Source organism: Lacerta agilis, chromosome 11 (assembly GCF_009819535.1).
Source record: "Lacerta agilis isolate rLacAgi1 chromosome 11, rLacAgi1.pri, whole genome shotgun sequence".
Classification (NCBI taxonomy): Eukaryota; Metazoa; Chordata; class Lepidosauria; order Squamata; family Lacertidae; genus Lacerta; species Lacerta agilis.
The window spans coordinates 18450339-18465671 of record NC_046322.1 but is presented as its reverse complement, the minus strand read 5'-3'; the positions used below and the strand labels follow the sequence as shown (position 1 = coordinate 18465671).

Genomic DNA, 15333 nt, shown 5'->3' with positions numbered 1-15333 from the left:
CTTCTTGCTCAGGCCTTTCTGGGAAAGCTATCAGTCTCTCAAAGGGGCTTCAGGTATGAACTAGCATGGTGGAACAACGGGTGGTGGTGATCTCCTTTAGAAGCAGAGCCGTCAGAGGAGGAGGCCAGATAGCAGAAGTGGGGGCAGTGGCACTTTCTGGAATTCCCCCTACACCAAGGTCTCTGGTTGAATGGAGTCTCTGAGGGAGATCCCCATACCCACCCTTCTTGGATTCTCTAAATCCTGGGTCACGTCATGTACAGTCCCCCCCCTTTATCTTCTCAACAACCCCCAGAGGTAGGTAGAACGAGTGCCCCATGGTCATTCAGCAAGCTTGATTTCCTGATACAATTCAAATATAGTCGTACCTTGGAAGCCGAATGGAATCTCTTCTGGAAGTCCGTTCGACTTCCAAAATGTTCGGAAACCAAAGCACGTCTTCTGATTGGCCGCAGGAAGTTCCTGCAGCCAATCGGAAGCCGCGCCGGATGTTCGGCTTCCAAAAACCATTCATTCGCTTCCGGGTTTCAATCAATCATTCGGGAGCTGATTTGTTTGGGAGTCAAAGCATTTGAGATCCAAGGTATGACTGTGCAGCATTTGGATGTCTCTGGCATGCTGGCTCTTAAGTAAGCTTTAGTTTCTCTGCAACCTATATATATGTGTGTGTGTGTGTATGTATATGTATATGTATATATATCTGTGTCTAAAGGAATGTCACAAAATTTTATCAGAATCACTGGCAAGAATCTTTGTTCGCACGCATTCTCCCCTGGAAGAGTCTACTTGAAGTTTGGAGGGACTTTTCGTCATTTGTGTTTTATTGGTTTTGTCTTTCTGTTTTCCTCACCTTCCCCCCCCTCGCCGAAAAAAGTGTAGAAGCTTTGTGAAGCCTTGTTGTGTGACACAGACAACATCGATTCCCAGCACCACCCTGGGATTTTGCCTGTTGGCCATAGCAAACCTAACACCGAGTTTCTTCTGCAGGCAAAGAGACGGTCACTGTGCTTCCAGGGGCTTCCTACTTCTCTAGCGATGAATCTTTTGCAATGATTCGAGGGTATGTAATGGAAAAAAACCTAATTTGCTAAATGTCAAGAGCACAGGCCCAGCTGGTGCCTGAACTTATTAGTAACCCACACCGAAGTGACTATCCGTCAGTCTTCTGCGAAACAGCAAAATAATTAGTAGCTGGGTATTGGAACTCAATAGATTTAGCAGCTGGATATTGAACTCGAAATAGTCAACTCGGCTGGTGCTGTCAGTTGTCAGGCCAACACCTTTTTTTCTTTACTAATCTTTTGTGTTGTATGAACAGAGTATTAAGAGTGATCTTGCGGCACAGGCTGCGTTGTTTTGTTGTTACCGTTACCGCCTTGGTGTGTTGTTTAGCGAATGCCGAGTGTTCCCAAGTTTGACATGTAGATAATTATCCCAGGCCGCTGAGTTCAGTGGGACGTAATCCCAGGTAACGACACTACCCTTAGAAGTATGTCTTTTTATTAGAATGGTATGCAAAAGATGAGTTAACGAAAGAAGTGATGATAAAATGGGCAATGGACTTTGGGCATAATATTGAGTATGATGGATGGACAAAATTGTGGAATGAGAGTTTGAAATTTACTGCATGTGTAACTCTGAAAGAAAATGTATACAAGATGATGTATAGATGGTATTTGACTCCAGTTAAATTGTCAAAAATGTACAGAATGTGTTGGAAGTGCAGACAAGAGGAAAGGGACTTTTATCACATGTGGTGGACTTGCAATAAGGTCAAGGCGTTTTGGGAATTAATTTACAATGAACTTAAGAAGATGTTTAAATATACTTTTCCAAAAAAGCCTGAGGCCTTTTTGTTGGGTTTGATGGGAGAAGAAATAGCTAAGAAGGACCAAAGATTGTTCATGTATGCGACAACTGCAGCAAGAATATTGCTTGCCCCAAAGTGGAAATTGCAGGAATTACCAACGATTGATGAGTGGCAGATGAAGATGGTGGAATATGCTGAACTTGCAAAACTGACCGGCAGGGTCAGAAACCAGGACGACTCAAGGTTTCAAAGAGATTGGAGTAAATTTGTGGAGTACTTAAGATTGAACCGAGGAAGTTTAAAAACACTAGTAGGATTGAATAAACCTTTGACATAGTTCAATAGATGAAGTGGTAAAAACTGTGCGATGAGAATGGACTAGAAAACCTGCTGACGTGAGGGAGGGGAGTCGTAGCTCGGCAGAGCATTGATTTGTGTAATTTGTGTGTAGATGTTAAATTGGCTGTAATTTGATATATTCGAAAATAAAAAAAAAATATTTTTTAAAAAAACACAATATAGGACAAAAAAAGAAGTAAGTTCCATAGAATTCAGTGGAGCTTACTCCTAGGTAAGTGGGTATAAGATGGCAGCCTCAATGCGCATGGGATTTTAGTTTTGCAGCTGTCCAGTGGCGCTTGATTTTCAAGCTATTTTTCTGCCTCTGCTTTTATAGAGAGGTACTGTTCAGGAATGGTTAGAGGGCTTGTAGATGGAACAAACAAAAATTATGCCAGAATTTCTGACGCCAAAAGCGTGCTCGTTTCTTTCTTCGTTGTTTTTAACAGGGGACATGTTGATCTGACAATGCTTGGAGCGATGCAGGTGTCTAAATATGGTGACCTAGCCAACTGGATGATTCCTGTAAGTAGATGGAGAAGGGTCCGTGTTATATATTTGCTCCATGCATTTTATTTGAAGTGTCTAGAGGCGTCTTCTCATTTCACTGAAACGATGTGTTCTCAACAATAGTAAAAATGACTCCTTTTGGATGCATGCAGTGATCCCAAGGCTTTGTTTTGGTTCTGTAATTGAAGAACTTTTTTTAAAAAAAACATATTAAAAAATCCAGCTTCGGTTCATAAGTTCTTGCAAGAGCAGGGTGGGTGCTCACAACTCCTTCTAACAAAGCATGTTATTGTGTAATCAAAGTAGAGAACGGGTTAGTAATCTTCACCTACCAATTGAGCATTGGAGGCTGCCTTATAACAGGCCCATTTAGCTCAGCATTGTCTAAAATGACAGGCAGTAGTTCTTCCTGATTTCAGGTGGCCTTACCTGGAGGGGCCGGGGATCGAACCTGAGACCTTTTGCACGCAAAGCAGGTGCTTCACTGTTGAGCCACAGCCCTTCCCTAAGCATCTTTGGTTCTCCACTTTGTAATCCAGTCATTCCTAGACACATTGGCTTTTTCAACAAGGAATCCAGCTGGCTGTCAGAGTTTTCCCAAGTGTTGCTCATGAGCCTTCAGTTGCTAAGACTATTCATTGTGCATAACTATTTTACAGTGTAGAGCTAGTTCAAAACATGACCGCTCAGTCACTTGCAGAATCCGGAAGTGCCCCTCTCCGGATTCCCGCCCAACACCAAAGTCTCGGCACCCTAAAACGACGTCTGCGGTGCCTTCTGACCCCCCGATGCTGTGCTGGCGCCAGAAGCGGCAGCTCTTCCTCAGATCCTCTCTGGCTGGTGGTGCTGGGTCTTTGCCCAGAGTCTCCAAGCCTCTGCAGCTCCTCCTCCCTTGGAGAGAGCTCAGGCGAAAGGCTAGAGGAGGAGGAGTCCGTGGACAGAAGCGGCAGGGGTTCCCTGTAGCGTAGAGAGCCCTCCTCTCCCGAAGAGCTGCTCTCCCAGTCCTCCTCCCGAGGAGGACTTCTTTCCCTGCCCTCCTCCTGAGCAGGACCTCCAACCAGCCCTTCCTCTCGAGTAATCCTCCTGTCCCACTCCTCCTCGAGAGGAGGATCTCTCTCCCCTCGCTCCTCACAAGGAATACCTTTGCCTCGGCTCTCCTCCTGAGTAGGACATCCCCTCACCCTCTCCTCGTGAGGAGCCGGGCAATCCCTGACACTGTCCATAGAGAAATTGGCAAAAGCCTAAAATGTAGGTGAAAGAATGAATTAAATCAGTTTCCAGAAGTAAACACTTATGTAATATAGTCATCATCATCATCACAATAATATGGGCTTTTTAAAAAAACTGTTTTTCCCCCCTTATTGCAAGGATTTCCTTTTCTTAGTGTGTATGACTGTAGTTCAGAGTCTATTCACCTCCCACTGAGAACTTGCAACTTGTGATATTTCACTCTCAGCAGTTAAGCCTTTTCATGCAGCCTCACCTTAACGCCAATTTAGGGATCCTGGAAAAAATAGTCTGGTTCACTCTTGAGGCTTGACCAACGAAAGATGAATCTAATATAATATTTAGGCCCTCTTTGCTTTTCTTGGAATCCGAAAGAGCAATGGCTTCTTAAGAGTTAACCTATCCTTTGAATGTGCTCAGATATTTGTTGGGAGTCCAGCTCCTATCAGCCCCAGCAAGCATGGCCAGTGGGCAGAGATGATTAGACTTGGAGTCCAGCAAGATCTGAATGGCCATAATTTCCTCCTGCTATAAACCTGCTGTTAGTGTTTAAGATCCTCACTATAGTCTAGTTTCTTAAAAGAACGTCTGCCTGGGGCTGGAGTCCTATGCACAATTGCACAGCCTCTGGGAGTATGTCCCATTCTGACTAAGCATGTAGGTATGAATGAAATTATTATTTTCATACTCTACTAAGCTCCATGTGAACAGTGGGGCTATTATTTTTGAAAGAATGGGGGGAGGCAACCCCAGACTACCCCTATACCCTCACTCCCCAGATTTGAAGGACCAAACCATTTTGCAACACAGCAGCGCCAGGGGCTTCCATTTGAAAGAGAATAGTCAAAACTCTCTTTCCCTATAATTGAGCCCATTCGTGCATCTGAAGAAGCTCTCTTTTCAGACGACATACACCTTCATTTGAAATAGGAGGAAAATAATACGTTCTGACATAAAAACATGCACAAGTCATCATTTTTACGATTTGCAGGAGGTGTTGCCAACCCTGCAGTATGTCCATTTTGAAAAGACTTGACGTTCACTAGCAATTTTTCCTTAATAGTATTTGAAGCACTAATTACTGTGGATTATTATTATTTTTGTTTTAGCTGGTTCTGTCTTGTAAAAAAAAACAAAAAAAACACAAAGCACAATTTTAAAGTGGTTGTTTTGTGATGAGTTATCTGGAATGGCTGTATCAAGAAGAACATTTTGTGATGAGTTATGTTGCTCTTCTGGGTGGACCCCCCCCCCCGACAGAAACGTTGAATATGAGGCTGTAGTTTCTTTGACTAATGTTGCTTTTATATTGGTAAAATAGCCCTGAGCCATTGAAGATCACACTTTAAGAGCAATGGGGTAGGAGTTGGAGGAAAGATTAGAAGTGATGGATGAGGTCTCCTAGGGATTTATTAATATTAATACCATAAATACTGGTGCTGCTGATCTGATGCAACAGCAAATAAACCACTGAACCAGTGACAGGTGCCCTGAGGCTAACTGTTGATGAATCCTGAAGAATAAATTTGGGGAAAGTTCTACAGTTGGCATGCAAATGCTTCGAAACTTTCTGCCAACTTTTATCAGCTCTCCTTGTATTCAGAAAGGGGTTCTTGCGAAATGCCTGCTCCTGGCAGCTGCTTCACCTGGGCAAAACCATATTACTGAAGATGCCTTATGACGAGGCTACCTACCATGGCAGCAGGCTCCCCAAGGAATCAGGCAGAGCCCTTTCTAGCCTCCTTGACTGCTTCTTTGTAGTGCTTATCTGCAAAGGGCCTAAAAGTAGCTTTCCTCCACAGCAACCCCATGGGGCAGTAAATATTGCAGGATGGGGGGAAAGTCACCTCATTGTGACTCTTCCACTTCAGAAACGGTAGACTAACTTACATCCCAAGTAACTAGAAATAGGGTTACATTATACATGGTATTTTTCAGGCTTTGAGAGACTCCCATTTGTGTGGGGTGGGTACAATGATGGAAGTCATATTCCAGTACCACCTGAAAGACACCACATTGGCTACCATAAACGGAGAGGAAGAGGGTATCAGGAACTCTTTTAAAGATTACTGTACTTGTCTTAAGAGTTGTTATCAGAGTCAGAAGAAAGAATGCATGGTGTGGTCCACCAGATGTGGTCCAAAATGTCGCTCCTTTCCAGGGTGTGTATTTGGCATTTGGTTTTCCATAGATGCCACAAGACAAGCAAAGTCAGATGCATTAATGAGTGCACCAATTTATTATCTTTAGAGGTCAATGTAAGCCAAGATGCTAAATAGGGGGTAGGAGAGCCGAAAAGAATTTCGCATCTGCCAATCAATGTGCCCCTTTGGTTTCAGGTAGTACATGGGGAGAAGAGTCTAAAAAGCCCAAGACACAAATTTCCACAGCCCTCTAGCAGCTATGGTGGCTCATTTACCAGAAGTGATGTATTTAGATTTAACTCTGGAAGTGTATACCCAATTCTGACCAAACTAGGCCTCCTATGTATATTTTGCTCTAGGAGGCTTAGTTTGGTCAGAATCTAGTATACACTAAATACATTGCTTTTGGTAAAGGGGCCAGCAGAGGGCCGCGAAAATTTGTGCCCCAGGCTTGTTAGACTCACGTCTCCCCATGTACTATCTGAAACCCAAGGGGCGCATGGTTTGCCAGATGTGAAATATGTTGGCATTATTTTCATCTCTCCTACCAGACTGTAAAGCTTTAAGGAGGAATTGATTTTCCAAATTGGGATGAAAGAAAGAGCAATTCTGCAGTGGAACCAATTACCTAGAAGGGATGTGCTCCCCTGCCCCAAAGAGAGGTGCCTCCTCCCACTCTGTAGATTAAATGCATCTAAGCAAAGAGTGTTGGTATATTGAGCTGTGCTGTTGACACCTGTTCTTCTTTTTCTTTTTGTGTGAAATCTTCTGTTTTTAGGGTAAGATGGTGAAAGGCATGGGAGGTGCCATGGACTTGGTGTCCAGCTCAAGAACTAAAGTGGTCGTCACTATGGAGCACTCTGCAAAGGTAAACTTTTTATAAATATTCTCTTCTGTGGATTTCTCCTTAGACTGAAAACATACTAATAATAATAATGATAATAATAAATTTATTATTTATACCCCGCCCATCTGGCTGAGTTTCTCCCCTGGGATCTGTCACACAATGGGGCTTCTTCCTCTCCCCTTGTGTTTTCCTCCAACTTTCTGGAGCAGGTTTTCAGGGTTGTGGGGAGGAGGAGAAAGTTTTGTTGCAAGAGTGGAAGAGCAGATTTAAAAGCACGTGGCTACTAGCCATGATGGCTGTGCTCTGCCTCTACAGTCAAAAGGGACACGGGTGGCGCTGTGGTCTAAACCACTGAGCCTCTTGGGCTTGCTGATCGGAAGGTCGGCGGTTCGAATCCCCATGACGGGTTGAGCTCCTGTTGCTCTGTCTCAGCTCCTGCCAACCTAGCAGTTCAAAAGCATGCCAGTGCAAGTAGATAAATAGGTACCGCTGTGGTGGGAAGGTAAATGGCATTTCCGTGTGCTCTGGCACTCGTCACGGTCCTCTGTGCGCCAGTAGCAGTTTAGTGATGCTGGCCACATGACCCGGAAAACTGTCTGTGGACAAACGCCGGCTCCCTTGGCCTGAAAGCGAAATGAGTGCCGCAACCCCATAGCCTTTGACTGGACTTAACCGTCCAGGGGTCCTTTACTTTTACCTTTTACAGTCAAGAGGCAGCAATTGCTTCTGAATATCCATTACTGGAAGCCACAGGAGGGGAGAGTGGCCTTGTGCTCTGGTCCCGCCTGCAGGCTCCCCATAGGCACCCCACTGGCCATTATGAGAACAGGATGCTGGACTAGGTGGGCCACTGGCCTGATCCAACAGGCTCTCCTCATGTTCTTACGGCTTCCCACAAAGAATCATGGGAGCTGTAGTTTGTTAAGGGAGCTAGAAACCGTAGCTCTTTAAGTGGGAAACTACAGGTCCCAGGATTCTCTTGGGGAGATTGTGTGCTTTAAATGTTTGTTGAACACCAGTGTGCGGTGTGGATCTGCCAGATTTCTGCCATCCTAGTGAACAGCGGCATTAAATGTGGCCCATTGTTTCTGCACGAGGTTGTCCATTGCCTGCTTTCTTTGGCTTTCTCGCAGACTCTGTGTTTAACACTTTGCCAGGTGTGGGGGCCCTTTGACCCTCCAGATGTTGCTGAACTATAACTACCACCACCCTTGGCCATTGGCCATGCTTGCTGGGGTTAATGGGAGTTGTAGTTCAGCCACATCTGGACAAAGTTCCCCACACCTCTGCTGTGCTGTTTCTGTCCTGGGACAGGTGTCCTCTCTCTTCATCTCACTAATCCCCTTGTATCTTAAAACAACAACAACACAAGTTTGTCTTCCTGACCACATTTCTGAAACCTTCTAAACTCCTAATAATAATAATAATAATAATAATAATAATAATAATAATATTTATACCCTGCCCATCTGGCTGGGTTTCCCAATTTTGCTGCTTCCTCACTTGCCACCATAAGCAATCCATATGCTTTTTCCCAGTCTCCGGCCTCCTTAGCTACTGTTTGCAGCAGCCATTCCTCCCTTGGGATGGTGTTTACATGGTGGTGTAATGTCGATCCATGGGGGGAAAATGTCAGAAATAAAACGGGCACTGGTAGGCTTTACGCTCTCTTGTCTACCCCACCCCCCAAACCAATCCCTGGGAAATTACTAAATATTGTCCTGAAGGTGGGTGAGGAGAGAAGGGAGCCATTTTGGGACAGGCTTGAGTTAAAACCACATACCCCTCCCAAAATAGATAGACGTGATTTAGAGTATAATATGCTTCACAGTTGAGGAGTGTGTTGGTGTTTGTGCAAATGGACCAATGGGAATACACGGCAGAGTGGGACCATGTAATACACATTTTAGAAATAATAATGCTTTGACCCTTGACCTTCAACCTTTGGGCTAAGCATGACTCTTCCCTTATTAATTGCTTGTGGGGAGATTTGATAGGACGATGTTACAAAGGCTAGGCGTTGGCCGATATCTCTGTTCTTCTATTCCCATTCTGGCGGCTTTTTTTTTTCTGTAGATGCGGTTTCAGAAAGGTTTTAACCAGTGACAGTAAGATCATATTTAACTGCAGTTAAGCAAGATCATATTTAACTGCAGCATTCTGCAATGCTTGGGGTCACAGCGGCTGCCTGGGAAGCAGTCTTCTTTCCTCAAGCCCGAGCATTTCAATCTCCCCGGGATGCTTAGAAGGAGATATTGCATGACCTTAAAGGTATACCTGATGGGTTGATGAACACTTTTCTATAAAAATAGCACAGATGAATTGTTCCTTTGCAGGGAACAGAACTTGGAAGGTCCTTGAATTAAGCATTGTCATTTCCCCTTAAATACCTGTCAGTTTCACTCAGGGGGGGCTAGCTGCCTTGAATGCAGAAACAGATGTTAACTGGTAGGAATTGGAGTGAAGAAATTGTTCCCTGACATAATGTGGGGAGGGGGGAGAAAAATTTAAAAAACCCATTTTGGTAGGCAGAGTCGACACCACTGTAAAATTCATAAAATCATCACAGTTTTAAGGGACAATGCCTGATTACCCAGAAAAGCAGTTTTATGTGTATTTTTTACAATCGGGGCAACCTGCAAAGAGTTGGAGAGAGGGCTCGATTTTGCGAAAAACATTATAGGCAACAGCTTTTTGTGTTTTTTTTAATGTGCCAATCATAGGAGAACAATAGGGCAAGACTAGGAAAGATTTTAAGATAATCCCAGATACCCCTGTCCTTTACAGCACTGCCTGTCCCTGCATATAGGAGGACATACCATTGCAACAGTATATTGGGGCAATTTTTAAAATTGTTATCACAAAATATGAGCAGAGAATAGCTGTGTATCGTTCTAGGCAATGCTACAAGGAAACTTAAATATTCCTTGGGGAAATGCAATTTTTACTCATAGAGTGAAGCGGCATTAACTGAGTTATTTTAGAAATATACTAGTATTAGAACCTGCTTCTGTGTGGTAAATCCCAGAATACATCAATAATTTCTGGCCAGACAGCCAACATGATTCCTTTTAACACCAATGTTGCTGTCTGCTCCCTCCCCTGAGAAGGGACATCACATCGCTTCTTGGGCTTTTGGCTAAGATCAAGTGTGGAGAAGGGACATCACAAGCATGGAAAGGAACTATGTGGTCTAGCTGTGATTCTTGCATTGCTGGGGGTTAGACTAGATGATCCTCTGGGTCCCTTCCAACCCTATAATTATTTGAGCCAGCATGGTGTAGTGGTTAAGAGCGGTGGACTCGTAATCTGGGGAACCGGGTTCGCATCCCCGCTCCTCCACATGCAGCTGCTGGGTGACCTTGGGCTAGTCACACTTCTTTGAAGTCTCTCAGCCTCACTCACTTCACAGAGTGTTTGTTGTGGGGGAGGAAGGGAAAGGAGAATGTTAGTCGCTTTGAGACTCCTTTGGGTAGTGATAAAGTGGGATATCAAATCCAAACTCTTCTTCTTCTTCTTCTTGATTCAGTGATCTGCTGAACCATGTGGTTCCTATGTCTATGTTTCCTTTTGCCATATAACTTTTATTGATTTTCCAAAAGTATACAACAACCATTATATATTACCATTACATAACCATCATTATAGCATTTGCTCTGCCGAGCTTTGACTTCCCTCCGTCCCTCCTCTGGCTTCTTTCTGTTTTAATCTTATTTTGCACGTTTATAACATCTCCATCCTATATTTAACCTAACTTTTCACAACATTTACTTTCGTCCCTATTAGAATGTTCATTTCCTTCACGTACTGAGTTTTATCTCAGTCCTGCTAGTGATTTTATATGTACACAAGAAGTTTCTAACTATGTTACAAATTTACACCATTCTTCCTGGAACACCTGGTCACCCTGTTTCCGGATCTATGTTTCATGGCGTCCTGTAAGTGAGCAGGAACAGGGAGTGCAGAAGTTATTATCACATTGCTATTTTTATTTATAAAATTTGCATCCTGCCCTTCATCTGTGCATCTCAGGGCAGTTCACAGCATAAAAATACAAGAGAAAAACACAAAATGCATAAGGAAAACAAAAGCAAAAGCAAAACAAACCAATAACCCCCACCCACAAACCCCCATCCACAAACACATTTGAAAGGATATAGGATGTTAGTTCGCCAAAGGCCTGGTTGAAGAGGAACGTTTTCCCTTGGCACTTAAAGATGTATAATGAAGGCTTCAGGTGAACTTTTAGGCACACAATTCACTTGAGTGTATGCCAGTCCTGTTGTGTATGCCTTCTTGAGTAAGCCATTGTTACCCGTGTCACTAAGGACCTGGGAATATTTCAGCAATGAATTCGTGAGTCTTTCACAACAGGTCCAAACACAGCGGAAGCTTCCGAGCTGAAGGTAGCATATGTTTGTCTCAGTCTGAAGTTGCTGACTGCGAGTCCTTTTGAATTTCAAGCAACTAGTTTTCTCCAACAAGCTGATCATTCATTTGTATGCGTGTGTTCACTGTAGGGCAATGCCCACAAGATTTTGGAGAAATGCACTTTGCCAATTACGGGAAAACAGTGTGTGAACCGCATCATAACAGAAAAGGTAGGTTATCTTATTTTCGTTGCACTTCTGGTCCCATCTTTTTTGTTGAGCGGCTTGGGAGGGGCATTTTTATCTTCTCGATAATCCTGCAATGAGGGATTGAGTTGCCCATGACTAACTCTTGAATTTTAATATCCCGGCTCCCTTGATGAGAAGGGGTGTTGCAAACCTGGCCCAGGAAGAAGATGCAGTTGTCTCTCACACACTATCAGCTCTTGTAACCACCGTGCAGCAGCCAAGCCATATTTTCCAAATACTACAGTTTGCATAACAATCTTAAGTCCCTAATTTGTTTTATTTAAGGCATTTATAACCCCATCCAGCCAAAAGTGCTCCCCCAAATCAGTGCTAAGGTGGAGGGAATTGGTATTTATCAGCTTGAAGCATTGGCTTCTTTCAGCTAGTAAGGCTCCCTTCCTTTCCTTTTCTTAGACTGAAACAATTTGCATTTCTTTCCAATCGTGCAGGCTGTGTTTGATGTCGATAAGGAAAAGGGACTGACGCTGATTGAAATCTGGGAAGGGCTGTCCGTGGATGACATCAAGAAAAGCACCGGTGCTGAGTTCACAGTAAGTCATTGTCTGGCTTACATTGCAGTTGCATTTCTTGGCTCCGAGGGAGCTTGGTAAGCAAGCAAAGAGCAGCCCAAAAGAAGGTTTATTTACGCGGCTTGTCCATGCTGCAGGTGCAAAAGGCTGCTGCAAGGGTTTGTTCTGGAGAGGTTTATTGTGCCTTGGAGAGGGAAGTATGAAAAAAAGTTCAAACACACACACACACACACACACACACACACACACAGTACAGGTTCCATTTGTTTGGTAGGATTTTATTTCTTAGATCTGAACAGAGAATTGAAAGTGGGTGGAGCAGTGAGTGTATTTTTTTTCCTTTCTTAGTTTCTTCACACACTCACATATCCCAACTGATTCTTGCATGAGTGGGTGGAATTTGAGGACATGTTCCATCCAGCCAAAAACACCCAGGATGCAAAATCAGTTCCAGTGAGGACTGTGGCCTGGGGAAAGTTCAGAGTAGCTACCACATTTAGCTCCTGAGCTACATTTACTTTCCTACTCCTACTGTACTGCTTCAGGCAAAAAAAAAAGGCCTGGGCCTGCTCTGTGTGTATCTGTATTCACGCATAGATTGAAAGTGGAATGAAGTGAATATCTTGCTGTAAGTTGGGAGCGTTCGGTTCCCAACCAGCAATTTCCTCACTTCAGGAACGGCTTCAAAGAGAGAAGCCTCAGGGAAGTCCTGTTAGCTTACTGCTAGAACCCTGTGAAACTTAATTTATATGTCTTGTTTGAAGCAGGGCCTGTACATTTTGCACCAAAATGGCTCCCCCCCAAAAAGAAGAGAAACCACGCAGCAGCATTGTGGCTTCTTTGGAAGGCTGTGACTGAACTTTCTGATTTTCACAGCTTTATTAGAAAGAGCATCCTCTCTAGGCAGCATGCACAGCAGCCTCATAACAAGGGAGGAGTGATTTACAGCCTCCTGTCTTTTTTATGAAGCTGGTATTATAAGCAGTCCGCTTGGGATTTTGTTGGGCCCCAAAGACAAAACTTTGACTTTCCCTGTGCCCTTAAATCAGATCTGCTACAGCTTGGCTTCAAGACAGATTGTCCCACCAGGATGATTTTCATTTGTACGTGTCAAATTTATCATCTGAATTACAATGGCGCCATGGGGGGGAAAATCAACCGGAATGGAATGCTGTAACTGGATAAATCGGATATATTTTGTTTGTTTTTAAAGCAAGCAAGTCCACAAACAGAAAGATTCAACTGCTTTATCTTCCCGTGGAAGCTTGGTTCTCTATCAGGGGACACAAAAAAACATTAAGGCTGCAGGCCTATACTCACTTCATGGGACCAGTTCCCATTGACCTCGGTGGGGCTTACTCCCGAGTAGGTGTATAGGACTGCACTGCAAGGCCAAATACACTGGCTTCCAGAACATAGATGGAGAAGTTTGGTGTGTGCAGTAGAATCCTTAGTTCCTCCAGCTGTTCTCCTTCTCATGTAATCATCACATTCTTGTTTGCAATCGCTAGCATCGATCATCTGTCATTAGCGCACCTGTGGCTCATAGATCAGCCATAGTAGGAGACAGAAAAGATGATTCTTTCAGAGAGTTTGAAATGGCTTTTGACATGGCTACATCAATGTTGGGGCAAAATGGCAAATAGAAGCTGAAACTGTAAAAAAAAAAAAGGGAAAGTCTCTCTCACCCCTGGTACAAATCAAAAGTGGCAGGACGGAACCCCGGAAGATGCCTTATACCGAGTCAGAAAAACAGTCCAACTAGCACACGGGTGGCGCTGTGGTCTAAACCACTGAGCCTCTTGGACTTGCCGATCAGAAGGTCGGCGGTTCAAATCTCCGCGATGGGGTGAGTTCCTGTTGCTCTGTCCCAGCTCCTGTCAACCTAGCAGTTTGAAAGCACGCCAGCGCAAGTAGATAAATAGGTACCGCTGCAGCGGGAAGATAAACTGTGTTTCTGTGCACTCTGGCTTCCCTCACGGTGTTCCTTTGTGCCAGAAGCAGATTAGTCATGCTGGCCACATGACTCTGAAAGCTGTCTGTGGACAAACGCCGGCTCCCTCAGCCTGAAAGCAAGATGAGTGCCGTACCTCATAGTCACCTTTGACTGGACTTAACTATCCAAGGCTCCTTTACCTTTACCTTTTTTACACTGGCTGGTAACAGCTTTCCTGGATTTCAGGTGCAGGGGGTCTCCCTCAGCCTGGAGACACCAGGGCTTGAACCTGTGATCTTCTGTGTGAGTGTTGTCTGTGGACATAGGATGTTATGTTGTCCAATCCTGAGGTCACTGTGAGACCACAGAGTGTGCATGGATTTCTCCTGTAAATCATTACATGAGTATTCTGGTAGACGTAAGTGATGTATGGTATTAATCAGGAGACAGGGAACCGTCTCAGTCCAGATCTTGATGGCCTTCACCCAGCATGGTCTCTCCTTGGTTTCTGCATAGTTGTTGCTGAAGGACTTGGGAAGTTGTCCAGCAACATCTCGAAATAACATATTCACCATTCCTGTCCTTAATACTCTGAGATCTCATTGGGAACAGGGATCATGGTGCTGTCAAATTCATTATCTATATAAATGGACAATTGCCAAGAAAATCCAGCATGGTCACATTTTGATTTCGAAAGAAGAAACTTCCAAAAAAGGAAGGGAATGATTAAAAAGGAAGCTGAAAGGCAAAATGGAGAGGGTCATATCTCTCCAAAATACATTCTAGAAGCTCAGCTAGAAGGTATACTGCATATGGCACCAAGGCTCCATTATTCGTCTGTTGATTTTTCTTTTCTTTCATCACTAGGTTTCGCCAAAGCTGTCGCCAATGAAGCAGATTTCGACTTGAGAAGTCGACTGGGCTTAACGTCCACGCTTCCAGTGAAGGGGAATCAAATGTCTGTTTTGCAATTATGCATTTTAAAGAGGTCTTTGTAAAGTAGTTCCTTTGGTAGTTAGCGTTCAGGCTGACTATGTAACTAGAACTATGTAAATGTTTATTCGCAAGCAACAGTGCAGTTTCCAAAAATAAATCCTAGCTGGTACCTAGATATTTATAATTACCACACTGCAGGTTTGACTGCAAATAAACACTGTCAAGAGACAATAGCCTGTTTTGGATGATCCTATCTTGGTTTATGAAGCTGAGAAACACACGGGCCTTTTCTTGGAGCATGAGGCTCCTTTGTTCCAACCTTAGCACAAGCCACAAATCACCCAGAAAGTCTTTAGTTAGCCAAAGTGTCCTTTGAGTGGGTGTGAGGTAGCCAGGATCTTCAGCCACAGCATGGCTTGAGATTGTTCCAAAGCT

The 15333-nt window shown here is 44.0% G+C and overlaps 1 protein-coding gene across 1 annotated transcript in view; it reads left to right on the top strand.

Moving 5' to 3' along the window:
• OXCT1 (3-oxoacid CoA-transferase 1) overlaps positions 1 to 15131 on the top strand; it is a 53397-nt gene extending 38266 nt beyond the window's left edge. Inside the window, exons 12-17 of the mRNA XM_033163719.1 lie at positions 988 to 1060; positions 2599 to 2674; positions 6809 to 6898; positions 11398 to 11478; positions 11946 to 12047; positions 14830 to 15131. Of these exons, the coding sequence (XP_033019610.1) occupies positions 988 to 1060; positions 2599 to 2674; positions 6809 to 6898; positions 11398 to 11478; positions 11946 to 12047; positions 14830 to 14871 (464 nt within the window). The 3' untranslated portion in view covers positions 14872 to 15131. The remainder of the gene's footprint in view (positions 1 to 987; positions 1061 to 2598; positions 2675 to 6808; positions 6899 to 11397; positions 11479 to 11945; positions 12048 to 14829) is intronic.
• The last annotated feature ends 202 nt before the right edge of the window (positions 15132 to 15333 follow it).